Genomic DNA, 27,116 nt, shown 5'->3' with positions numbered 1-27,116 from the left:
TGGTATCGTGAATCATAGTGGAGATGGTTATCATTCGTATGAGGATGAAAACTGCACTGTACCAGCAGATAATAGCCCAGAAATTCTTGCAATCCAGAAGAGCAAAAATGAAATCCAAGACACAAAGCACAGCCTCTGGATGAGGGGCCAACTGTTTTTGACTAAGACCATTTGGACAACCATTTTCTGATTGGCAAGATGTAGCAAGTGGTGTACTACAGGGATCAGTGCTGGGGCCTCAACGTTTTACAATTTTATATAAATAACTTTGATAAAGGGACCGAAAGTATAGTTGCTAAGTTTGCTGATGACACAAGTTAGATAGGAAGCTAAGTTGTGAAGAGAACATAAGGAGACTACAAGGGGACAAAGATAGGTTAAGTGAGTGGGTAAAGAACCGGCACATGGAGTGTAATGTGGGAAAATGTGAAATTATCCATTTTGGTAGGAAGAATAAAAAGAAGCATATTATCTAAATGTTGAGAGAATGCAGAGCTCTGAGATGCAGAAGGATTTTGCTGTCCTAGTGCATGAATCACAAAAGGTTAGTGTACAGGTAGAGCAAATAATTAGCAAAGCTAATAGAATGTTATAGTTTATTGCGAGGCTAACTGAATACAAAAGTAGGGAGCTTATACTTCTGTTGTACAGGGTATTGGTGAGACCCCATCTGGAGTACTGTGTAAAATATTGGTCTCCTTATTTAAAGAAGGATTAAATGCTTTGGATGCACTTCAGCAAAGGTTTACTACACTAATACCTGCAATGTTCGAGATGTCCCTTGAGGAAAGATTAGACAGGCTAGGCTGGGGATGCACCAAGACATAGGTTAGGAAGATTACAAAATACTCAGAGCACAATGGTGGCATGGGTGTTCACCACATGAATATACTTTGCACCAATGTTAGTAAAATGTCAGCCATTCCACATATCCTCTTGCGGATGCTTCCTCTGTATGCTGAGTTGTGTTGTGCTTGATCAGTTGGCACACCATGTTCCCTCCCCCCACATATCATTGATTTTGTACCATCTACCTTTGGTTGATGTTGTGTTCAACCATCTTATCGCAGTGTATATCCCTTCTCAGTTCATTACCGGCATCAGTGATGGCTCACCTACCATGCAATATGTGGTTACGCCAGGCATCTCTCTGCCTGTCATCCACGAGGTTTTACAATCTATATGACCATACTCTGAGGCCATGTATACTCCTGCCAGCCTTGCGCATTGTTGACTCTCTACATCTGCTAAGCTGACTAATATGTTTGCACACCTTCCCACCTCAATGTGCCGGTGCTCTGACCCTCACGGGTACAATTTTGTCCTGGCATTCAAAGCTACAGTTTTAACCATTTTCCACCTGGCAATTGTCTGCATAAGGCACACATAGCAACCATCAAAAAGAAGGGATGCAGTGCTGGCCTATTCATTCTGCTTAGACTGCTCTTCCCTGAACACCTGCCGGGTTCAGGGTGCTACATCCATGTGGTTGTGTTGCAGTCAGTCGAACTGTTGAGCATGGCCTTGATCCTCCTTTGTTAGCTTGATGGCAATACAATGCTGAGGCAGAAATTGGCTAGGAGCTAGGAAGTAATGGAGCTATGTGTGCTCCTTCTTATCAATGAAGTGGAACCTTGACGGTTATGTTATGTCTGCCTTTTCAACATCACAAAGGCCATTATGGGAAACTGATGGTGTGGAAAGGAGGCTGTTTCATCTCTGTCAGGCAAATTAGTGAATATGGTCAATGTGAGGTGTCCCATTGAAAGGTCAGGCTAACTGGAGCCTCTCAGTTACCCTAACTGAGAGTGGAGAATCTGTGTTTTGGGGATTAGGGTAATGCTGAGGACAGAAAGCATTGAACATATTTTAACACCAGTTGAATGTCCTGATCTGCCTTGGTCTAAGTCTCACCTAGCAATTGAATGATCAAAGTTGCACACAAAGGTGTTAATCCTTACTGGAGATAGATCTGCTTTCGGTGCTTTGTCAAACTGAAGGTACATGACCATTGGTCCAGTGAGAACAACTCTTGACTCATGTGCTTAGTGTCTGGGATGCTGGAGAGGTGCTCGGAGCGGCAGCACCCTCTGCCCGTGTGATGCCAGAACAACTTGCTGCAGTTGGTACCTCAACCCAGCAAGAATACATATCCCCGAGGCTTCATCATCCTAAAAAGAATGAGGACATACTGAGTCGAATGTGTAAATACTCAATCTCAGAACGATGGGGATGGTTGTGAAGACTAGCCATGCTGGTGGTGATGTGGGCCCATCATGGAGGGCACTGGTCTAACAGGATAAGTACTGTCACTCCCCATCATCATCCTGGAATCTGGTGGCTGCTAATGCCTCATAGGAGACCCAAAAGCTTACCATCCTTGTGCACAACAAGAACATGTGGGTGTGGTGAATGGGCCCATGAGAGCACAGCTCACACCTACCTTCCATTTCTGCAAAGAACCCACTCAGCCTAGCCTTAGTTAGGTCAGCCCTATGAACCACTTTCATCTGAATCGAGCTGAGCCACGTGCAGGAGAAGATGGAATTCACCCGACAAAGGGCCTCATTCCACACACCCTCATCCAGAAGGGGTCCCAGCTCCTCTTCCCGCTTTGCCCTCACCCACTCCAGCGGAGCAGCTTCCATTGACAAGATCTGCCCATAACTATTTGAAATGCTCCCCCACCGCAGACCACGCCAGCAATAGGATTCTCCCCAGCAGGGAGGGTTGCAGCACTAAGGAAAGTGTAGGACAAGGTTTACGGATAAAATCACGTAGCTGATGATATCGAAACTAGTATGCCCCTGACTGTTGTAATTTTGCCGAGAACTCCTCCCAACTGGCAAGTCATCCCTCCCAAAACAGATCCCAAAAGCACTCCAAGTCCATAATGTTCCTTCCCATGACTTAAACTTTGCATCCAACCCCGACGACACAACCAAATGGTTACCTCTTATGGGGGCCAGAAATGAAATGGCATTCAGCTCGTGATGCTGCCTAAATTGCCTCCATATCCTTAATGTGGACATTACCACCAGGTTTGAGGATAACCTCGCTTGGGAGAATGGGAGCAAAGCCATAACCAAAGCTCACAAACCTGAACCCTTACAAAAATTCACCTCCATCCGCTCCCCATATGGAGTCTGACCACCTAACCACCCCAGCACCTTCTCAACATTGGCAGCCCAATAATAAAGGAGAAAATTGGGTAGCACCAGGCCCCCCGACTGCCAGTCACTCTGAAAGTGTACCCTATGAATTCTTGGTGACTTGCCTCCCAAATAAAAGCAGTCACCAACTTGTTTACCATCGTTAAAAAAAAACTTAGCCCACCAGGGACGGCGAAAGGTTGTCCCACCCTACTCAGCAGACTTGTATAATTTAATCTATGAAGCATGGACCAATCGTGGGCCTTTTGGATACCCAGATACCAAAAGCTGCCTCTGGAGGAGGAGGAGGAGGAGGGGGGGGTTAACCGGAAAATGTTCCCTCCTCCCCAGGTCCAACCTACAGCACGAAAAGGAGCCAAAGCTCCTCCGTAGCTTCATAACTTCATCCATAGAGAAGGATCAGTCTGCGACATAGAGGAGCAGGTCATTGGCAAATAGAGATACCCTATGCTCCCTTCGCCCTCTGCCTTATCCCCCTCCATTTGTTTGAAGACCTTAGCGCTATAACTAAAGGTTCTGTCACTAGCGCGAAGAGGAGCGACGACAATAGGTACCCCTGCCATGTACCCCTACCCAGTGGAAAATATCCCGAACTCAATGCATTAGTGCGTACAGTGGCCATAGGGGCTTTCCACGTGTGTAAAGGTTAAGAGTGGTGGTGACTTTCAGAGCCCCTGGCAAAAGAAGACCTCTCAGTCCCCACAGCATCAACTCGTGGGGAATGTCGCAGATCTGAGACACCAGATCTTTGGACATGCAGAGGCATTGTTGATATTGTCTCTCCCTCAGCTTCAGAAAAGCCGGTCTTGAGAGGCACCGACGTGCAACCTTTGCGTCAGTCTCATCCTCTGGGTTTGTCGGGGCCCTGCTGCCTGATGCTCATCAGGGTGTGGCTCCTCCCTTTTGCGAGCTTGGCGGTCCCATAGCACTCCTCTCCACATCTCCCCCTGCCAATGCTACAAAGCAAAGCCGAGTAGAATCTCCGGCAGCAGCTTACCCCGATGAACTCAATGCATTCAATACTCTGTTCAAGCTGGATACAGCCTGTTCAACAGTCTCGGACACATCCATAAACACCATCACAGCTTCCAAAGTCAAATTGGCCTCCCTGAAAGTGAACCTTCCCCAACACTATCTGTTCCCCAATGAGGTCCTTGGTTGTGCACTCAGATCCTGCACGTATCAGCTGGCAGATGTGTTCGTAAACATCTTCAACCTCTCCCTACTCCGTTCAGAGAGCCCCATCTGCTTCAAGAAGACCACCTTCACACCAGTGCTAAAGACGAACCAGGCAATATGCTTCAACGACTATTGTCCAGTGGCCTTGACATAGGTCATAATGAAGTGCTTCAAGAGGTTGGTCAAGAGGCACATCAGCTCCGTACTCACAGAAGACCTAGATCCACTGCAATTCGCATGCTGCTGCAACCGGTCCACAGCAGCCTCCATCTCCCTGGCCCTACACACATCCCTGGAGCATCTCAACAACAAAGACTCCTACATCAGACTCCTATTCATTGACTAATGCTCCGCCTTCAACACCATAATCCCAGCCAAGTTCATATCAAAGCTCCAAAACCTAAGAATTGGCTGCTCACTCTGTAACTGGAACCTCAACTTTTTGACTGATAGACCACAATCAGTAAGAGCAAACAAAAACACTTCGTCCATGATAGCCCTCAATACCGTGACCCCGCAAGGCTGCGTACTTAACCCCCTACTATACGCACTGTACACACACAACTGCATGGCAAAATCTGGCTCCAACTCCATCTACAAGTTTGCTGACGACACAACTGCAGTGGATCGGATCTCGAACAACGATGAGCCAGAATACAGGAGGGAGATAGAGAACCTAGTGGAGTGGTGCAAGGACAACAATCTATCCCTCAATGCCAGCAAAACTAAAGAGCTGGTCATTGACTTCAGGAAGCAAAGTATTTGTACACACCCCTGTCTGCATCAACGGAACCGAGGTGGCGATGAATCACAGCTTCAAAGTTCTAGGTGTGCACATCACCAACAATCTGTCCTGCTCCACCCATGTTGACGCTGACCAACTTTTACAGATGCACCATAGAAGGCATCCGATCTGGCTGCATCACAGCCTGGCATGGCAACTGCTCGGCCCAGACCATAAGAAACTACAGAGTTGCGAACACAGCCCAGTCCATCACACGGCCTCCCATCCATTGACTCTATCGACACCTCCCGCTGCCTTGGGGAAGCAGGCAGCATAATCAAAGAACCCTCCCACCTGGCTTATTCACTCTTCCAACTTCTTCCATCAGGCAGGAGACACAAAAATCTAAGAACACGCTCTAACAGGTTCAAAACAGCTTTTTACTGTTACCAGACTCCTAAACAATCCTATTATGGACTGATCTGATCGTTTCACACATCTTCTCTACTGAATAGTGCTTCACCCGATGCCTGTGTCTATGTACTTACATTGTATATTTAAGTTTCCCTATGTATTTTTTTCATGTGTAGAATAATCTGTCTGAACTGTACGCAGAACAATACTTTCACTGTACATTAGTACACGTGACAAGCCAATCCAATCCATTAAATGTATCTTCCATCTTCCTGAAGGTATCCTCTCTGCAGGAACATTGAAGGAAAGACATGACTGAGCATCAGCCTCCAAAGGTTCTCTTTCTGTAAAATGGTAGTCCTCCAGTTTTACTCCCAGACCAGCTTCAATCCTCCCTGTGTTTGTGGAAATTCATCCCAGCTTCCTGGAGGAGCATACTTTTCAGGTTCCCTCCCCCTCCCCAATTGCTCTCAGTCCTTCCTCTAATTCTGATCTCACTGTAGTTGTGGTTGATATGCCTGCCTTTACCCCCGTGAGCCATCTGAGGTGCCCATTGCCCATGTAGATTTTACCCCTCCCCATCTTTTGAGGCTTGTTGTACCATCACATGAGGAACCCTCCCCAACACTATCTGTCCCCATCTACAGGCTGCAGATACCTCCCCTGACAGTGGATGTACTATCTGTGGCTGCACACTGTACCAGCAACCTTCCCGGACCACTGTGTGTGATGACCAAGCCCTCCGCACACTATGCTGGGCAAGGCTGGCAGTGGACTGACATGCCGTCTCCCTCCCTGGACTGAGACAGGGATTGTCTCTGGAAGTTCAGCAACGTAAGCTGAAGCTTATCCTACCATTTGGCCCCGTCTTCCTTATGTCCTCCTGTAGGAGACCTTTTCCAATTCCGGCCCAGACCCCTCCCTCCACCCTGTCATGTGTCTGAGTGCAGCCTTTCCCAGTTTTCCCCCTCTCCCCAGTGAAGCTTTTGCCTTCCAGCCCTTCCCTTGCCTCTCTGTTGTCTTCCCCCAAACAGCATGGTGAGTGCTCAATCTACATATGGCCAAAATTCATTGTGGGCTATCACAGCTGTTTATATTTGCTGCATCTGTTTGACATAATGGTAACATTCTTGTCCCCGAGTTAAAAACATGTAGCTTCAAGTCCTAATAATAATCTTTATTAGTTTCACAAGTAGGCTTACATTAACACTGCAGTGAAGTTACTGTGAAAATCCCACAACACTATTAAAGGAAAGGCTTTCAGTTCTGGTGTAGTGATTGGCATTTATCCCCTCAAACAAAACTATAAAAACAGATGATTTAATCATTTATGTTGTTGATGTTTGTGACCTGTTTCTGTGTAATTTATGCAGCTAGTATACTTAACACAAGTGATTGCATTTCAAAATAATTCATTGGCTGTGAGGTGCTTTGGGATAACTTGTAGAAAACTCTCTATAAAAGCAAGGGACTGAATTTTTAGGCCTAATGGGAGTGGGTATAGAGGTGGCGGACAGGGCCAGGTGGCCATCTGTGAAATGGTGGCATGCTGGATCGGAATTGGAGCCAGAAGCTCCACTCAGCACGGATGAGACTGCTCCATTTCTCGGCCGCAAGCGCAGCAGTGTCTACTACTGCAGGACACCATCCACTTCATGTCCGATGGTCCCAACACTTCTGCTCCTCTCATTTTACCCCATTTGTGATGCTGCTTGTTTGTTCAGCAGCGCCCACTTCTGATGGTGGCGGGGGTGTCAATTTTTCAGCGCTGCACAGCCTCCTGTTGGCCCTTCAGTGTCGAAAGCCCTCCCACCATCCCGAATTTAATGGGCCACTCGGAGACGACTACTTTGTTGATCATATCTTCAAAATTGCCCTCTGGCTCCTACCAACCATATTTATTCCTGACGGCAAGATCAAGCCCTGAGAATGAAAATCCTGTCCCTTGAGTGCTTGGGCAAGCTGGCTACACCACTGACTACAGCTCTTGTGCCGTGGCACTGATTGTTGTTAAACGAGCACAGTCTGGCCCGGTCCCTACCCCAGCCTCCTCAATAGAATGAGCCCAGTTAAATTTAAATAGAATCTTGTTTGTTCATGCCCCTTGCATTGCAAGCATGTTCGTACTGCTTAGACTAGAGACACCTGCTTGTTTCCTTTGTTTTCTGACTACAGGCTATACGAGGTTCATACCATTCTATTCTTTGAGCTGTGTGGTCACATGGCAATAATGCAGTATGTGTGAGCCAAATCAATTCAGATAGTTATCACAGTTAATGTAAGGTATAATTTGAAAGATTTGTCAGTTAAATTTTATGAACTTGCAACGGCAGTGATTTTAACTTCCCTATCTGGCAAAGACAAGAGGGAACAGCTAAAATGAAACCAGTTGCTTACTCCCTCTTATCCCTATGCTTTCCCACTGTGTCCCAATGCTAAGCTGCTTTTTTAAGTTGGCGACCAAGGCACCCAAAGGAAGGATACAAAGTTCCTCTTTAAATATTCAGATATGCCAGATGATGTCATTGGAACCCCCTTTAAAATCAGGCACCAATAGTTGAGCCTCACCCACGTGATCGGTTCATTATACCTGCTGCACTTGCAAAGATTAATTTACAGTACATTGTCAGCATCTTTTGATATTGAAAGTGCAAGGCATCTTTCTTTATAGAATCCTGCCTGTTGTTAAAGTTTTCTTTGCCATTTGTCATTACTGGTCAATAATGAAAAAATGTTTTTATTAATTATGCAGCTGTCCAGAAAGAATGGTTATCACTTCTCAACTAACATAGAGAAAGCAATTCAAGCGTTCTCTGTTGAAGATACAACATCTGAAAGGTAATCTGCCCCAACATATATGAAGAATATTATGAGCTAAACTGCTGGATAATATGGATCCTGGCCACATCCATCTGCTCAACATAGTTAAATTGTAATACTACACATAGTCGGTTCAGATTCTTGAATTTGTCATTATTGTAAAATAATATGTTAATATGCTTTGTGCATTTAATGACAAACAAAAAAAATAATGGTGAGTAATTGTTAGGTGTGTAATAGTTAAAGGCTACCTGCAAATTCACTGGAGGTGCTTGCTATTTTTAATTTAAGAACGTACCTATTTTATAGATGAATTTCTGATCTTGTGGTTACTATCCTCTGAGTCTAGTAACCTTTGCACAATGCAATTACATATCAGTGAAGTGAACACCCAGATATTGTTGCAGTAACATTTCAGGGACTAGTTCAAAGCCATGTGACATTTTTGGTGTTCTATTTGTATGAGTGTTCTTACAAGTTGGCCCTCAAAATAACACCATTCCCAGCATTACAGGACTACAATCACAGATTCATCAGGCAAATGACAATTACAGTTGTGGATTGGAATTAGACTGTGTCTTAGGACAACTGCATTTTTTGGACCACCAAAATGCATGTTTAGCCCTCGACTCAACTGAAAGTAACCCCCCCCCCCCCCCTCATTTTTCAGCTAATACATGTATGTTTAGGGCTATTCAGTAAGTCTCTGCTTAAAGTCACTCCAGTTAATATTGTTTCATTTTAAAGTAGTGTATTCTTTAGGGCCCGTTTTTGGATTTGCATTGGCAGTTTCATTTTTACGATGTTTGTGTGAGTCGTTGGTATCAGAATTATGCATCAACATCACTGCTCGCCGTCTTTCTTTCTCTCTCTGGCCGCCGTCTCTCTCTCTCTCTGCCCGCCGTCTCTCTCCCACTCTCGCTCGCCGTCTCTCTCTCTCTGCTCGCCGTCTCTCTCTCTCTCTCTCTGCTCGCCGTCTCTCTCTCTCTCTCTGCTCGCCGTCTCTCTCCTCTCTCTCTCGCTCGTCTCTCTCTCTCTGCTCGCCGTCTCTCTCTCTCTGCTGCTCGCCGCTCTCTCTCTCTCTGCTCGCCGTCTCTCTCTCTCTGCTCGCCGTCTCTCTCTCTCTGCTCGCCGTCTCTCTCTCTCTGCTCGCCGTCTCTCTCTCTCTGCTCGCCGTCTCTCTCTCTCTGCTCGCGTCTCTCTCTCTCTCTGCTCGCCGTCTCTCTCTCTCTTCTCGCCGTCTCTCTCTCTCTGCTCGCCGTCTCTCCTCCACTCTGCTCGTCTCGATCTCTCTCTCTCTGCTCGCCGTCTCTCTCTCTCTGCTCGCCGTCTCTCTCTCGCTGCTCGCCGTCTCTCTCTCTCTGCTCGCATCGCTCTCCTCTCTGCTCGCCGTCTCTCTCTCTCTCTCTGCTCGCCGTCTCTCTCTCTCTGCTCGCCGTCTCTCTCTCTCTGCTCGCCGTCTCTCTCTCTCTCTGCTCGGTCTCTCTCTCTCTGCACCGTCTCTCTCTCTCTGCCGCCGTCTCTCTCTCTCTGCTCGCTGTCTCTCTCTCTCTGCTCGCCGTCTCTCTTTCTCTCTGCTCGCCGTCTCTCTCTCTCTGCTCGCCGTCTCTCTAGCTCGCCGTTCTCTCGTCCTTCTCTCTCTCCGTTTCTCCTCTCTCTGCTCGCTTCTCTCTCTCTGCTCGTTGTCTCTCTCTCTCTCTCTGCTCGCCGTCTCTCTCTCTGCTCGCCGTCTCTCTCTCTGCTCGCGTCTCTCTCTCTCTCTGCTCGCCATCTCTCTCTCTGCTCGCCGTCTCTCTCTCTCTGCTCGCCGTCTCTCTCTCTGCTCGCCGTCTCTCTCTCTGCTCGCCGTCTCTCTCTCTGCTCGCCGTCTCTCTCTCTGCTCGCCGTCTCTCTTGCTCGCCGTCTCTCTCTCTGCTCGCCGTCTCTCTCTGCCGCGTCTCTCTCTCTCTGCTCGCCTTCTCTCTCTCTCTGCTCGCCGTCTCTCTCTCTCTCTCTGCTCGCCGTCTCTCTCTCTGCTCGCCGTCTCTCTCTCTCTGCTCGCCGTCTCTCTCTCTGCTCGCCGTCTCTCTCTCTCTGCTCGCCGTCTCTCTCTCTCTCTGCTCGCCGTCTCTCTCTCTGCTCGCCGTCTCTCTCTCTCTGCGCCGTCTCCTCTCTCTCTGCTCGCCGTCTCTCTCTCTCTCTGCTCGCCGTCTCTCTCTCTGCTCGCTTCTCTCTCTCTGCTCGCCGTCTCTCTCTCTGCTCGCCGTCTCTCTCTCTCTGCTCTCGCCGTCTCTCTCTCTCTGCTCGCCGTCTCTCTCTCTCTGCTCGTCGTCTCTCTCTCTCTGCTCGCCGTCTCTCTCTCTCTCTGCTCGCCGTCTCTCTCTCTCTGCTCGCCGTCTCTCTCTCTCTGCTCGCCGTCTCTCTCTCTCTGCTCGTCGTCTCTCTCTCTCTGCTCGCCGTCTCTCTCTCTCTCTGCTCGCCGTCTCTCTCTCTCTCTGCTCGCTCGTCTCTCTCTCTCTGCTCGCCGTCTCTCTCTCTCTCTGCTCGCGTCTCTCTCTCTCTGCTCGCCGTCTCTCTCTCTCTGCTCGCCGTCTCTCTCTCTCTCTCTGCTCGCCGTCTCTCTCTCTCTCTGCTCGCCGTCTCTCTCTCTCTGCTCGCCGTCTCTCTCTCTCTCTCTGCTCGCCGTCTCTCTCTCTCTCTGCTCGCCGTCTCTCTCTCTCTGCTCGCCGTCTCTCTCTCTCTCTGCTCGCCGTCTCTCTCTCTCTGCTCGCCGTCTCTCTCTCTCTGCTCGCCGTCTCTCTCTCTCTCTGCTCGCCGTCTCTCTCTCTCTCTCTCTGCTCGCCGTCTCTCTCTCTCTGCTCGCCGTCTCTCTCTCTCTGCTCGCCGTCTCTCTCTCTCTGCTCGCCGTCTCTCTCTCTCTGCTCGCCGTCTCTCTCCCACTCTGTTCGCCGTCTGCCCACCAACTCCCACCTCATTCCCACCCACCCTGCTTGCCACTTCTGCCCCGCTTGCTTTAGGAGAGCCTGGCTTGGGATCAGGGGGAGAGCCTGGCTCAGGATCTGCAGGAGAGGCTGTCTCAACACGGTGGGAGAGGCCGGCTGGGGGTCCGGTGGGAGAGGCAGGCTGGGGATCCAGCGTGAGAGGCCGTCTGGAGACCCGGCGTGAGAGGCCGTCTGGGGACCCGGCGTGAGAGGCCGTCTGGGGACCCGGCGTGAGAGGCCGTCTGGAGACCCGGCGTGAGAGGCCGTCTGGGGACCCGGCGTGAGAGGCCGTCTGGGGACCCGGCGTGAGAGGCCGTCTGGGGACCCGGCGTGAGAGGCCGTCTGGGGACCCGGCGTGAGAGGCCGTCTGGGGACCCGGCGTGAGAGGCCGTCTGGGGACCCGGCGTGAGAGGCCGTCTGGGGACCCGGCGTGAGAGGCCGTCTGGGGACCCGGCGTGAGAGGCCGTCTGGGGACCCGGCGTGAGAGGCCGTCTGGGGACCCGGCGTGAGAGGCCGTCTGGGGACCCGGCGTGAGAGGCCGTCTGGGGACCCGGCGTGAGAGGCCGTCTGGGGACCCGGCGTGAGAGGCCGTCTGGGGACCCGGCGTGAGAGGCCGTCTGGGGACCCGGCGTGAGAGGCCGTCTGGGGACCCGGCGTGAGAGGCCGTCTGGGGACCCGGCGTGAGAGGCCGTCTGGGGACCCGGCGTGAGAGGCCGTCTGGGGACCCGGCGTGAGAGGCCGTCTGGAGACCCGGCTTGAGAGGCCGTCTGGGGATCCGCCATGAGAGGCCGTCTGGGGATCCGCGGGAGAGCCTGGCTAGGGATCCAGCGTGAGAGGCCGTCTGGGGATCTGCGGGAGAGCCTGGCTGGGAATCCGTCTGGAGAGGCCGTCTGGGGACCCGCCATGAGAGGCCGTCTGGGGATCCGGGGGAGAGCCTGGCTGGGGATCCGTCTGGAGAGGCCGCCTGGGGATCCGTCTGGAGAGGCCGCCTGGGGATCCTTCGGGAGAGGCTGCCTGGGGACCCTTCGGGAGAGGCTGCCTGGGGATCCTTCGGGAGAGGCTGCCTGGGGATCCTTCGGGAGAGGCTGTCTGGGGATCCTTCGGGAGAGGCTGCCTCGGGATCCTTCGGGAGAGGCTGCCTGGGGATCCGTCGGGAGAGGCCGCCTGGGGATCCACGGGAGAGCCTGGCTGGGGAACCGGAGTGAGTTGGGGGTCACCACCTGGCTGGGAATTGGGGGGAGACTCTGGCTGGGGACGCAGGTGAAGGAAAGGCACAGGACCAGTGAACCTGGCTGAGGATTGAAGAGATGGGTGGGGGGAGCGTGCCTGAGGTTCCGCAGGAGAATGGGGATGAGAAAAATATCAGCCATGGTTGAATGGCGGAGCAGACCTGATGGGCCGAGTGGCCTAATTCTGCTCCTATTATGATCTTATGGAGGAGAGCCTAGCTGAAAACCAATTGTGCAACCTATCTCTAGTTTATACATTAATTCTAATGGAAAATCTGATTTTATAGATAGAATTTACAGTGCAGAAGGAGGCCATTCGGCCCATCGAGTCTGCACCGGCTCTTGGAAAGAGCACCCTACCCAAGGTCAACATCTCCACCCTATCCCCATATCCCATTAACCCCACCCAACACTAAGGGCAATTTTGGACACTATGGGCAATTTACCATGGCCAATCCACCTAACCTGCACATCTTTGGACTGTGGGAGGAAACCGGAGCACCCGGAGGAAACCCACACACACACGGGGAGGATGTGCAGACTCCGCACAGACAGTGACCCAAGTCGGAATCGAACCTGGGACCCTGGAGCTGTGAAGCATTTGTGCTATCCACAATGCTACCGTGCTGCCCCTTACATTTGCTTAATGTTTAGTTTAAAGTCGCCCTTTAAAGAACGCATTAGGAAATTAACTGAGGAATTCCTCTGTTTGGATGTTGGTCTCAAATTTTCAGCTCGGAATTGTATGATTAGGGCTACTCATTTTATAAATTGGCACATGGGATCAAGCTGGTGATATGGGATGTGTTGCCAAGAAGATTAATCTGAGATTAAGACAGAGCAGATCGCACACGGCAGTGCATAAACCGTAATAGGTCCTCCTGCACTAACACAGTGGCTCACATGTTTTGCTTGGCATATAAGCCGACTCACATTTTTGGAAGAATTTTTTTAAGCACCAAATGACGACTTGTACATCGTAATCTATGATAAACTTAATTGACCTTATTATTTTTATTTTTAAAGAGTTTTTGTCTGAATGATGACCTCAGTACAAATAGCATAACCTTCATATTTTACATCCATATCAATTGCAATCATTGTATGCCAGTTTTACTGGAGGAATGATTGGTTATGAAAGCCCATTGTTTGAATGAAAAGTACCAGGCCTGTTATAGACTATGATTTATGCTCCTGCTGCAGTCGGTTGATAGTACTTCATGTAATAGCTCAAATCAACAAATTTGTGTTGGCAATTTAACATCGATTCCTATTCCTATAATGTGGTTATTTAATTATTTATTTACGTGCTAAGTACAGATTTGTGCTGACACGACCATGTTAAATAGCAGCAGTATATTTGTTTAATTCTGACAGGGTACCACACATGGCAAACACCGAAGAGGGTGAGATTACTTGGGGGAGTGATGAACTTCCGATCGATACTTTGCAGCAGAATCCTTCACCCATTGGTAAAACAAAAATATTAATTTGATCAAGAAATTTAATTTTCAGCAATTGCTTAGGATTATAAATAGATGTCATTGAGAGATGACACAAGTTTCCAAAGTTTTTTTTTCTCTGCAACTGCCCACAAGGTATTTGGTGTTGTGAACATCTAGATCATGTTAAAAGTTTAGCGGTAATGTTTAGTTCTGAGAAGATAAGGAGATTTGCCAGGATATTGCCTGGACCGGAGAGTCTGATCTATGAGGAAAGATTAAATAGGCTGGGGCTGTTTTGCTTGGAGTAGTAGGGGTTGAGAGGGGACTTCATAGAGCTATATAAGATTATGAGGGACATGGATAGGAAGGCACTTTTTTCCATTAGAGGGGTCAATAACCAGGGGGCATAGATTTAATGTAAAAGGCAGAAGACTAAGAGGGGAGTTGAGGACAAATCTTTTCACTCAGAGGCTTGTGGGAGTCTGAACTCACTGCTTAAAGAGTGAGGTGGTTGAGTCAGAAATTCTCATAATATTTAAAAAGCATTTAGATATTCACTTGCACTGCCATAACCTCCAGAGCTGTGGGCCAAGCACTGGAAAACAGGATTAGTCAGATCCTTGTTGACCGTCATGGATGGACATGCTGAGCCGAATGGCTTTCTTCTGCGCTACAAATGTCTATGAATCAGTGAGAAGTTTATGGGTAGAATTTTTAATGCAAGCTTCACATGAAAACTGAAGATATTCTATTAAATAGTTCTAAAAATTAGTTTGACCTACATTCACGTCAGTCTTCTATTTTGCTGTGCAGTCTTGAGTTTATTCCAAATCATTCTACAAATAATTACTAAGGTACTGCCTTGGTAGACCATAAAGTGTGAAAGTTTTGAGCCCTGGCAGTGCATTCCTTCATTACTCTGGTGGGAATGCACTGCAAATTAGATCAAGCACATGGGATTTGTTGGATCATGCCCTCACGTTGAGGCCTTGTAAGGGGCAGAGCCTCTCCTTATCCCCAGTAAGACGAGCAGCACAAGCGGCTGGGGAGGGATTTCAAGCCCATAGCTGGCAAATAATGATGTAGTTTAATCAATGTATGCATGTCAGTGTGTGTAATTGTGTTTGATTTAATACAACAAATTTTAAATTGTTATAAGTTCAATTATTTTGCCAAGTACTTGAGAACTGCATTAAAAACTGGTGGGAATATAGTTTTGATCTGAGTTCTAGTTTAATAATGTCTTGCATATCTGTATTATTAATCAATAATGTATTTTGTTTTATTCATTGATTTTAATGTTTTAACCATTGTAGATGAATGGCCAGTAACAGACAAGAAGCTTGCCACACTTTTGGTTGTAAAGGTGCCCCCAGCAAGCCAGTACACAGGCTCCAAACTGGATGCAATTATTAAAACATTGCAAGGACTACTAGAACAGCACATTCCATCGCAGGAGTTTGAGGTATATGCTGAAATTGTGTGTTCAGCTATTAGTAAATGCAGAAAATTTAGTTCTTAGCTGCACTGCATTCGAATTATGATGCAATGATTTACAGCTAAACTGCTCTATATAATTTATTGAATCCAAAATAGACCATTTCCCCAAATATAATGCTAATTAGATGATGCAGTATGCATTTGGTAGCCTGCACTTAAATGTTGCTTTTCTTTGTGTTGATAATTTAGCTATTCCCATTTATACCTTCCCTCATTTCTTGCTTTTGTTTCGATAATTATCTCATATTATCTCCTTTTGCCTTCTAACATCCTTTTTGTCATTTAATCTCTCCTGTCTTCCACCCTATCACAGACTTTATCCATGATATGCACTACACCCCACCCACCCACCTTTCGCTGTCTCTACATTTGCTTGAAACCTGTTACAGCTCTAACTTCCTCCGGTTCTGATGAAGGGAATCAATATCAAAGTTACTTGGTTTCTATCTCCATAAGTAATGCCAGACCTGCTTAATATTTCTAACCTTTGTTTTTATTTCAGATTTCCAATAATTGCAGTATTTTGCATTTGATTCTTTTTCATCATGTGTAACTCGAGGTGTATGGCAATGTTTTATACAAGAGCCAGGCCAGTTCTTCTAATTTTATAATGTATGTTTTAATAGCATCTGCAAAATCTAAAACCTTTGGATGAATGTTTGATTGGACAAACAAAAGACAATCGGAGGAAGAACAGATATAAAAATATACTCCCTTGTAAGTACTATGATGTAAGTTTTTTTAAGAGAAGCAATTTAATTTAATTTATGTTAACTGAACATTCCTACAATACTCTTGTTTGAAACACAACAAAGATGTTGCATTTCAAAGCATTCCAGCCTTCAAAGTTTGGTAAAACTAAAATATCAAAAGACTGATGACTCAAAAAAAAAGCAAATTGTGTTCACTTTAATTTAATTTCAATATTTAAAAACAAGAAGATTTTTAATTTTTTTAAGTATTTTTATCGACAGATTTTCACCATTTTCACAATACAAAAACAACCCCCCCCCCCCCCCCCCCCCCCCCCCCGCCATAACAATCAACTGTAACCAACACCCCAAACTGAATGATGAACAATCCCCAACAATTTTATAACCCCTCCTTCACCTCCCTCAGCTCAAACTTTACGGGCGCGATTCTCCGCTCCCCACGCCAGGTGGGATTCGCGGGAGGTCCGGGCGACTCATGACACGCCGCCCTGGCACCCCCCGCGATTCTCCCATCTCCCACTCTGATGAATCACCGCTCGCCGTTTTTCACGCCGACCGGCGATTCTCCGGCCCGGATGGGTCGAGCAGCCTGACGTTCCTGACCGGTTCACGACGGCGGCAACCACACCTGGTCGCTGCCGTTGTGAACATGGGGGGCAAATGCTCGTTTGTGGCTTGTGGGGGGCGGTGAGGGGAGTGAGCACCATTGCCATGCTCGGGAGGGGACTGGCCCACGATCGGTGCCCACCAATCGTCGGGCTGGCGTCTCCAAGCGACGCACTCTTTCCCTTCCGCCGCCCCGCAAGATCAAGCCGCCACGCCTTGCGGGGCAGCGGAGGGGAAGACCGCGCATGCGCGGGTTGGAGCCGTCGTGACGTCAGCCGCGCATTAGCGGGTTGGAGCCGGCCAACCTGCGCATGCGCGGCTGACGTCACTTAGGCGCCGCCGTCGCGTCATTCTCGGGGCGCCATCTTGACGCAAGCGTCAAGGCCCGGTGGCCGAGATTTACGGAGCGCCGCTCCTAGCCCCCTGGGGGGAGGGGGGGGTGGGGGGTGAATAGGGTGCGAGGAGCGATCTCCGAGGCCATTGTGAAACTCGGCCGAGTTCACGACGCCCTTCCCGATTCCGCACTGGAGCGGAGAATTCCGCCCCACCTTCTCCCGCCATGTTGAGGCACAGGTTGGGATGCTGACCTCCACTCCAACAAGACCCACTTACAAGCGATTAGCAAGGCAATGGCTGAGACAACTGCCCCCACACCCGCCTGCAGCTTGGGCTGGTCCAGTTTACAGGAATAACATGGTAGAGAACAAAAATAAACAACATTTCTTTAATCTTTCTTTGTAATTGTAATAAGAATCAAATATTCCCTGACCCCTCTTCTAACTTTTAGAGGAGATATCCAAAATGGAAGAGGAGTAGGGGCAGTCCTGATGATAAAGGATAGGATAAAGACAATGGAGAGAAAGGACATAGCTCTGAAAATCGAGAAGTAGAATCTGTTGGGGAGGAGCTAAGAAACCACAGTGCGGCAGAAAACATTCGTGGGAGCTGCTTCTAGATTCCTTAACAGTACTTCTAGGTTAGGGCAGAGTATAAATAGAAAATTAGAGGTGCATGTAATTAAGGGTAATACACTAATGATGGGGGATGTTAATCTTCTTATGCACCTAACAAACCAAATTTGCTATAATCGTGTGAACAGTGAGTTCATGGAAAGTACAAAAGAGAGTTTTCTAGATCAGGATTTTGAGGAACCAACTAGAAATCAAGCTATTTCAAATCTAGCATTATGCAGTCAGAAAGGGTTAATTAATAACCTTGCAGTAAAGGGGCCTGATAGGGAAGAGTGACCACAGTGTGATAGAATTTTATGTTGAGTTGAAAGTGATTTGGTTAAGCCCAAAATAATAATAATTATTAGTGTCACAAGTAGGCTTACATTAACACTGCAATGCAGTTACTGTGAAAATCCCCCAGTCACCACATTCCGGCGCCTGTTCGGGTACACAGAGAGAGAATTCAGAATGTCCAAATTACCTAACATCACGTCTTTCGTGACTTGTGGGAAGAAGCCGATGCACCCGGAGGAAACCCACGCAGACACAGGGAGAACGTGCAGACTCCGCACAGACGGTAACCCAAGCCGGGAATTGAGCCCGGGTCTCTGGCGCTGTGAAGCAGCATTGCTACCCACTGTGCTACCGTGCAGCTTCTTAAAGCTAAACAGCAAACTACGTAGGTATGCGAGGTGCGCTGGCAAGATAGATGGGAAATTACATTATAAGATATGTTGGTAGACAAGAAATGTTGACATTTAAATAATTAATACATAATTTACAACAAATATATATTTATTTAAGACACAACAGCCCCAAAGAAAAGTGGTCCAACCAAGGCTAACAAAAGGAATTAAAGTTGGATCAAAGCAAGAGCCTTATAGTGCTGTCAAAAAAAGTAGTAACACACCTGAAGATTGGGAAGATTTTAAAATTCAGCAAATGAGGACCAAAAAATTGAAAAAGAATAAGAATATAAGAGTAGACTTGCAAGAGGCATCAAAACAGATTGTAAGGGTTTTTATAGATATCGATTCACGAAAATAAACATGAATCTACGAGAGGCAGCGAAGGATAAAATTATAATGAGTAATATGGAAATGATAGAGGTGTTAAACAAATATGTTGGGTATCTGAAGACAAAAAAAAACATTCTGGGAACAATGGAGATCTTAAAGAAATCAGTAGAAGCAAAGAAATAGTATTGGAGACATGGGGCGGTATTCCCCCCCCCCCCCCCTCCCCAAACGCCGGGTGGGAGAATTGCTGGATATGTGGACAGTGCAAGGCGGTGGAGTTGAAGTAGTCGATCAACCATGATCTTATTAAATTGCTGAGCTGACTTGAAAGGTCAAATGGCCAACCCAGCTCCTATTTCTTATTGGTCTTAACATATTTAGACAGCACTGTCTGTAATTTAAGGTCAATGCACTGTATCATTCATTTAAAACATGAATTTTAGGCAACTAACAATCCAACTGGGAATCACTAGCTTCCTGACACACTGGATCATTACTGCTTCTGTACTCTTAAACAATAGAAATGTCTTCAGTAAGACAAGAGGATGAATTGCGTGCATTGCAATGTTTCATTACCTGGAGTATTGCAGGGTTACCTCTGGAAGTTGGGGTGTGTCTTCAAAATATTTCATCCCATTTCAATTAATCAGGTGATGAAGCATATTTCTGGATGGAACACACTAAATAAATGAGCAAATGTTGATTGTTACTTGCATACTTAATACATGTCCGAGGTTAGGTATGAAAACAACCTTTTTATCGCTCGGCCTCTGGTCTCAGTTTCATCCTCTATTCACAAAAGCATTGCTTTTAAAGAGCAGCATACTTATTTAATTCTCATGTAGAAGGAAACATGTAGAGTTCAGTATTGAATTCATAACTCTGGCAATCTTTTTACACAACTTTTTAAAACAAGGCTGTCTGTAATTTTCTATGCTTCCTGTGAGTATTCACATAAATATGATCTGACAGATGGATATTAGATGTGGAAATTAATGTAGAAACACAATTAATTATGTATTAATTGCAGATGATGGCACACGAGTTCCTCTTGGAGAAGAGCAAGGATACATTAATGCCAGCTTTATAAACATACCAGTGGATAAGAAAGACTATACATACATTGCATGTCAAGGACCTCTACCTCAAACACAGGCAGACTTTTGGCAAATGGTTTGGGAACAGGAGTGTAATATCATTGCTATGATGACTCTGGAGGTCGAAGGAGGAAAGATCAAATGTCAAAGATACTGGCCAGAACTTCAGGGAAAGTCAATGATAGTAAATGACAAGATTAAGATAATCCTTCAAAGTTGTCAATCATTGGAAGACTTCATTATTCGGAAAATTGAGATGATTGACATAAAGGTAGGTACAAATGGATTCGCTAAATTATGATATTTTCAATGGTACAGTTGGTATACTGTGCAATAGATACTAGGCCACAAAGTGCTAAAAGATATAATTATTTGTATATTTATGTCACACTGTTGGCTAGACCATTGGCAAACGGATCAACTAGTCAGTGTTTGTGCAACTATGGAGCTGATGGATTGGAAGGGATCCATGATAGGGGACATTAAGTGCAAGTGGGAGGAGGGGATTTGGGGGGGGGGGGGGGAGGGGGGAGGAGTGGAGGCCGGGACGTGGGAGGAGGCTCTGCAGAGGGTGAATGCGTCCTCGCCATGTGCAAGACTCAGTCTTATTCAATTTAAAGTAGTTTACAGGGTGCATATGTTGGTGGCAAGGATGAGTAAGTTATTTGAGGGAGTAGAGGAGCACATTGTGGGCAATGTGCGGGGAGATCCATGAATCATGTCCACATGTTTTGGGCATGTCCAAAGCTGAAGGGGTTCTGGCAGAGGTTTGTGGACGTAATGTCCAAGGTGTTGGGGGTAAAGGTGCCCCCGAGTCCAGAGGTAGCGATATTTAGGGTGTCAGAAGACCCAGGAGTCTAGGCGGTGAGAGAAGCTGATGTTTTGGCCTTTGCCTTCCTGATAGCTCGGAGGCGCATTTTGCTAGGGTGGAGGGACTCGGCCAGCGAAAGCAGGGGTCTGGGTGACTGGCCTGGCGGAATACCTGAGGCTGGAGAAGGTCAAGTTCGGCCTGAGGGGGTCGGCTGATGGGTTTGCACGGAGGTGGAAGCCGTTCATTGACTTCTTTAAGGATTGAGGTGTCAGCAGAGGAGGGGGAAAGGGAGTTAAAATGGGGAAGGCAGGATGGGAGGAGGGGGTATGGAGGGGTGAGGGGGGTGGAGTGGGTCTTGGTTATTTATTACGTTATATAACTTTACTTCTGCTTTCATTTGTGTTGTTTGTTTATGCAAATTCCTGAATAAAATATTTCTTTCAAAAAGTGCTGCAAAAGGCACTGATTCTGGACAGTCATTTTATTGAGGTGGAAGGAGGTGTTCGTCATCCTCTGCCTCATTGTCCTCCAAATTGTGTCTGATGTCCATTTTGAAGAGTCAATGAAAAAAATAGTCCTTGGATCCTTTGCTCGCCCATTTCTGATTAGAGATGAGTAGGGAGCAAAACAGTTCGGAAAATCTGTTTTTAATGATTTTGCAAGGCCATCAACTCGAGGTTGACAGTGACAGAATTCTGTCTGCTGTTTTATGACAGCCTCAACAACTGACTTTCCTCCCCTTCTGGGTATTTGGCCCTCGAATGGGTTTAGATTAATGCAATTGCAGCACACCCAGGTTCAGGAACCATAGGAAAATCAATCTTCACATCTCCATCTGAGCATTTATTTAATATTAATATTTCAGGGCAGCATTGTTTGCGGTGTATGTTCTGTGACAAAAATCATTCTTTTGTTTGTACAGAGTGGCGAGTCACGACAAGTAACCCATCTGAACTTTACTGCCTGGCCAGACCATGGGACTCCAGAACAACCAGAACAATTAGTCATTTTTCTCAGCTACCTGAGACATATCAAACGTTCTGGCTCCATAATTACTCACTGCAGTGCAGGAATTGGGCGTTCTGGGACACTTATTTGTCTAGATGCAGTGTTAACATTCATCAGCAAAGGACTCGATGTAAGTATTTTCCACAGTATTAATTTATATGAAATCCTCCTCAATTCATCATTCCGGGGATTTGAGCACATAATCTAGGCTTGCACATCAGTGCATTTCCAAGACATTGCTGCATTGTTGGGGTTGTTGGGTGTGATTTAGCAGGCCCGATAACCGCAGACATTAATCCCGTATTGGCCACTAAATCTCGCGGAAAGCCAAAAACGGGATTTGCTCCGATGAGATTGTGGAGTGCGGTCTTCCCGGGCCCTCCCCGAGGACACAATCGGAATTTGAATCCATTATAATATACGTAGCGTGGTTAATGTCGCATCTTCAGCCCTCATTGAATCTTCCCACCTACCAGGCGCGACATCACGAATTGCTACTTTTTAAAAACTAGAAAAAGAAGCTATGACCTCTGAGAAAGAGGAAGGAGGTGAGCACAACGGTCTCCACCTAGCCCCAGGGAGTCAGAGCCCACTGGCCAGCTCCGAGAGAGGGAAGGGGGGCAGCAGTTGGTGTGGGTGGTCCTGAACTCTGCTGTCTGTTGTTAAAAGTTCTTATTGGACTGTGTAGTCTGGGAACTGTGTTGTTTAAAAGTTCTCAGAGGGCTGTGTTAGTCTGATCTCTGTGGCATGGAGTATGAGGTGGCTATATGGGGTGAGATCTCAGAATGATGCAGCCTGAGTAAGAAGGGTGCCTATTAGCTTTGCCCATCCCTGAAGCAGAAAGCAATTGTGCCCTCTAACATTCCTGAAACTTGTGCTCGTCAAACTAATTGGCCATCAAGAGTTACCCTTAACATTGTCAGCTGTCCACAGTCTCAAACTCAAGGAGCACAGTGTCTTGGGTGCTTCATTGACCCTTTATTGCAGGCATTTTAAATATATATATATTCACAAAAATACAAAAATGAACCCCGGCAACAGGTAACAAAATCCTTCCGTCCCCGCATCCCCTTCCAACCACGACCCCCACTCAGCCCCTGCCGCCCGAGTACCAGCCCTCGAATTACAAACTTAATTTTATCCAAATGCAGAAACTCTGCCAAAATCTCACCCATACCCCTGCCTTTGGCAGTTCAGAGTCCTGTCAAACTAGCAAAATCCGTCTCCGGGTGTGGTAGTATGAATGGGAGCACTGGTGCAGAGCATTGGTTTCCAAATGGCTCTGGCTGGCCATGTGCCTCTCGTCTGATTGGCTGGGACTAGTCACGTGACCGTTCACCAATTGGTCGAGAAGCAAGTAGACCCCGCCTCCGAGGCGGGGTATAAGTACCCAGAGTTCCCGGCGGTCGGCCTTTCTCTGTAGTCGACCACCGGGCTAACCACTAGCTGATTAAAGCCTAAGTTTGGACCTTCATCGTGCCTCGTGTCCAATTGATGGTACATCAATTTAATCAGCTAGAATTTTGAAATGGAGCTGCGCATCAAGCCTGACTGCCTCCACATCAGCCCGCATGCTTCAAATGCGCCGGCAATCTTTAAACATTGGCAGGCGTGTTTCAACAGTTACCCGACAACTGCAGCCAGCAAGCCCACCAAGGAGCAGAAACTCCACATTTTCCACTCGTTGTGAGCACGGCGGTATACTCAATGATTGAGGACAAAAATGATTATGACGCGGCCATGGATATTCTGAGAGGACACTTTCTCCAGCCGGTCAACGAAGTATATGCACAGCACCTCCTGACTACTAGACAACAGTTCCCTGGTGAGTCACTCGACGAGTTTTACCAGGCCCTCACGGCTCTAGGGAGAATGTGTGCCTGTCCCCAAGTTTCTGCGACAGAGCACATGGAACTTTTAATTGGAGACGCTTACGTTGCCGGCATGCAATCCTCCTCTATCCGCCAACGATTGCTGGAGAAGAACGCCCTCAGCCTCGCGACCTCCCTGAACACCCGCACATACGCCCCCGGTCGCGTGGCAACCCCTTGGACTTCATGGCACGCGCCACCTCCGTCCTCCGCTGACCCCGACCACCCCCCCCCCCCCAGGCATGTGCTGCGGGTCGCTCCGACAAGCTAATGGGGCCCCGCTGCTATTTTTGCGGCCTCTCCAAACACCCCTGCCTGGCCTGCTCCGCTCTGTGTAAGAGCTGCGGGAAGAAGGGCCATTACAAAAAGCTCTCAGGTTAACCTTACAACCCTGTTAGTACGCATGCACAAAACACACTTCCGAATTATCTTTATTGGTTTGAACACCTTGATTACTTGTGATTTTTCCTTTTTCTCAATTGGATTTCTAAATCACATTTCTGGGTCCTCGACGGAGTGGGGGTGCCACTTGTAACCGCGTCCCGTCAGGATGTCGCCACTAAATGTTGCTCGTTTTACTGGAGTGTGATTAACACGCCTCCGTTTAAAGGCCGTGTGCTTAACACTACTATGGCTCTGTATGTGTAATTATGCTCGGAGTCGCCAGGTGTCGTATTGAGACACCGTCACAAGTATATCAAGGTCAGGTTCAAAGTAATAAATCCATACACTGATTAGTAAGTCCAAACGATTGGTGTTTATTATAACAAATATAATAAATACTCATGCATACGCTAAAGAGACTAACTTACTTCTAATACTAAACAACTAAATACTTATCTAGACAGCAACAGGCAAGGTCAGGAAGCAAGGCCTTCGTCCCGTTCTTGGTCTGTAACTTTCTGATTGGCAAAGTTGTCAAGAGCTAGCAAGGTCTGGATCACGTAGCGATCGTTGTGTTGGCACTTACAGTTCGATGGCTGATGCTCAACGGCCGGTGATGAAACTGGAGTCAGGATGCGATGCAACAGATCTGGGCCAGAGTCTGGAAGCAACAGACCGAGTCATGTGCTTGACCTTCCTTTTATAGGTCCCAGGAGGTTCAGGCCCCCTTGGGGTGGTTCCTTCATCTATTGGGTCTTTCCCAATCGATATCTTTCAAACTCCCCAATCCTAGGGTCGTTTCTCGATGTTTGGGGCGGTCCCTACGGCTCTTTGTTTGATTGCTTTGGCGCCATTCTGTCTGGAAAAGTATCCATTGATACTTAAATGTTTCTATTGTACCTGGGCCTGGGCCGGGATCACCTCATTAATATGCAGATCTGTTTCCCATTTGCACCTTTGGCTGAAACTCTGCAACTCTTTGGAAACTGGTTTCTGTACGTGCAAAATGCAAAACAGTCTTTTGCAAGCTGTGTGTCCTCACTATGACTGTTTTTCCCTGTGTTCCTTGCGGTTCTCCATTTTGTAGCCCAGTGTCCATCTTAGATGGCTACACCACCTAGCCTTTTGCATGCTAAGGGGCAATTTAGCATGGCAATCCACCTCACCTGCGCTTTTTTGGACTGTGGGAGGAAACTGGAACACCTGGAGGAAACCCACGCAGACACACCTGTGGTCAGAATCAAACCCAGGTCCCAGGTGCTGTTAGGCAGCAGTACTAACCACTGTGCCACCATAACCTTGGTAAAAGTGTATTAGGATGGCTGGTAAATGGACTATCTCAGCTTACTGCCAAAGACTTGCCCTGTGGGACATGCATTTGCACCTTTACAAAGCCATCATCGTAAGAGGTTGCATGAGCTCAAAGAGTTCCTACATCCCAAGCCATTATTGGGATGCAGAATATGGTCAGGAAAGTGACACAAACAAATGGGGCTGAATCAAGAAATCCCCTTATTAATCAAGAACACCATATTTGTGCTTGACGTGCTGTTACCTACAGGGCTACAGACCAAGAGCTGGAAGGTGGAATTAGCAGAATAGGTCTTTCATAGAACATAAGAACCAGGAGCAAGAGTAGGCAATTTAGCCTCTCTAGCCTGCTCCACCGTACAATGCGATCATGACTGATCTCATCATAGCCTCAACTCCACCATCCTGCCCATTTTCCATAACACTTCAACCCATTACTAATTAAAAATCTGTCTGAATACTTAAATTTAATCACTTTGGAAATAAATCTAAATTATGTTTAGGAATTTAAGGTTTTATTCAATGTACTCATCAGAATTACTGGGCCTAATGATTAGTAATTATGGCATCTTTTTTCTTCCCTCTGGTGCATAAGGATCAGCTGACCAAAAACGGAAACATCAATTATTAATACTTGTCCGTAGTATACTTTGACTTTCAGAAAATAGTTGCTACGTTCTCCAAAGGGAGGTGTGACTAAAATGAAATCTCAAGGAAGTTATACAATAGATCTGCACAAGAGCAGATGGTGTTAAACTCAAGTTAATTGTCACTAATAGCTGCATTAGAATAGAAAATAGAACAGTAATAGAAAATATTGACAGGTAGAATTCCTGTTAGATAGTTGTCTTTAAATTTGATGGAATTTAAAGCTATTTGCACATCCTGTCATTCAGGACAAGTACGAAAGAGAATGTCTTTATCTTCAGCTAAATTGGGGACTCTTCAATGGGTCCATTTGTGGTCAATGGATGAAATGAACAGCTGAATGTGCTAATGAACTACACAAACCAGGTTTGCTCCCTGGACTGTGATGCATTAGCTGAGGTAAGCCATGGCAGCAGTTGTAGACTACAATTGACTTTGGCGCCTCTAAGCTAGAGAAGGGAAAGTTCAGCCAACGTTTAACTCCCAAGCACTTTATGTGACTACACAAATATAGATATCAGGTGTCAACATGGCTTAGTTTGTAGTATCTTGGCCACTAAGTCAGAAGGCCATCGATACATCTCACAATCTTTTGACTTGAGCAGAAAGATCGAGGATGACGAGTGCTATAATGTCAGAAGTGCCATCGTTTGGTTGAGACTTTGAACAATCCGATCTCTGTTGGATGTAAAGGATCACAGAGCACTATTTCGAAGGAGTGTTACCCTTGGTGTCTTGACAAATATGTATCCCTCAATCAAAATCATGAAACGGATAATCTGGTCACTGCTACATTGCTGATTGTGGGAATCTGCTGCACCTCATGGCTGTAAAGCGCTTTTGGATATCCTGCAGTTGTGAAAGGTTTTTATAGAAATTATGTTTTTCTTTAGAATAAGATCTGGCTTGCCTGTTTTGTGCAATCAAATTGTCTGCAGACATTCACTAACTGAGTTTTTGTTTGGAATTTGGCCCTGTGTATGCGTTCTTGGGGACTGTTAGTGTCTGTATTACCCCAGCAAGCGATGAAGTCTTCCAGAGGAAGATAAATGGAAACATTACCTTTTTTTCTGAAGAACACAGAAAATGTCTTCTGTATATAATTTGGTTGACTACACCTGCAAAAAGCATGTTTCTTATTATATCATGAACACTACAGCATGTTTTGATTAGAACCGGTCCTTGGCACTCTCTCGTCTGGTAGATGGCTACTTCAAAAGGGGCTTAATGATCCAGGTGGTATGCATATGA

At 46.9% G+C, this 27,116-nt stretch overlaps 1 protein-coding gene across 13 annotated transcripts in view; it reads left to right on the top strand.

The window, feature by feature from the left end:
- The window catches only part of ptpn13 (protein tyrosine phosphatase non-receptor type 13), a 367,703-nt gene that overhangs the window by 332,529 nt on the left and 8,058 nt on the right, over positions 1 to 27,116 (top strand). For 12 of the 13 annotated variants that reach the window (XM_038791751.1, XM_038791755.1, XM_038791749.1 and 9 more), the window contains 6 exons: positions 8,243 to 8,328; positions 13,877 to 13,971; positions 15,261 to 15,409; positions 16,071 to 16,161; positions 19,766 to 20,103; positions 21,566 to 21,781. In XM_038791751.1, the coding sequence (XP_038647679.1) occupies positions 8,243 to 8,328; positions 13,877 to 13,971; positions 15,261 to 15,409; positions 16,071 to 16,161; positions 19,766 to 20,103; positions 21,566 to 21,781 (975 nt within the window). Of the gene's footprint in view, positions 1 to 8,242; positions 8,329 to 13,876; positions 13,972 to 15,260; positions 15,410 to 16,070; positions 16,176 to 19,765; positions 20,104 to 21,565; positions 21,782 to 27,116 lie in introns of those variants that run through there. The other variant, XM_038791753.1, reaches the window with a different exon arrangement.

Source organism: Scyliorhinus canicula, chromosome 3, assembly GCF_902713615.1.
Source record: "Scyliorhinus canicula chromosome 3, sScyCan1.1, whole genome shotgun sequence".
NCBI lineage: Eukaryota > Metazoa > Chordata > Chondrichthyes > Carcharhiniformes > Scyliorhinidae > Scyliorhinus > Scyliorhinus canicula.
The sequence above is the reverse complement of the archived record's forward strand: the minus strand, read 5'-3'. Positions and strand labels throughout refer to the sequence as shown.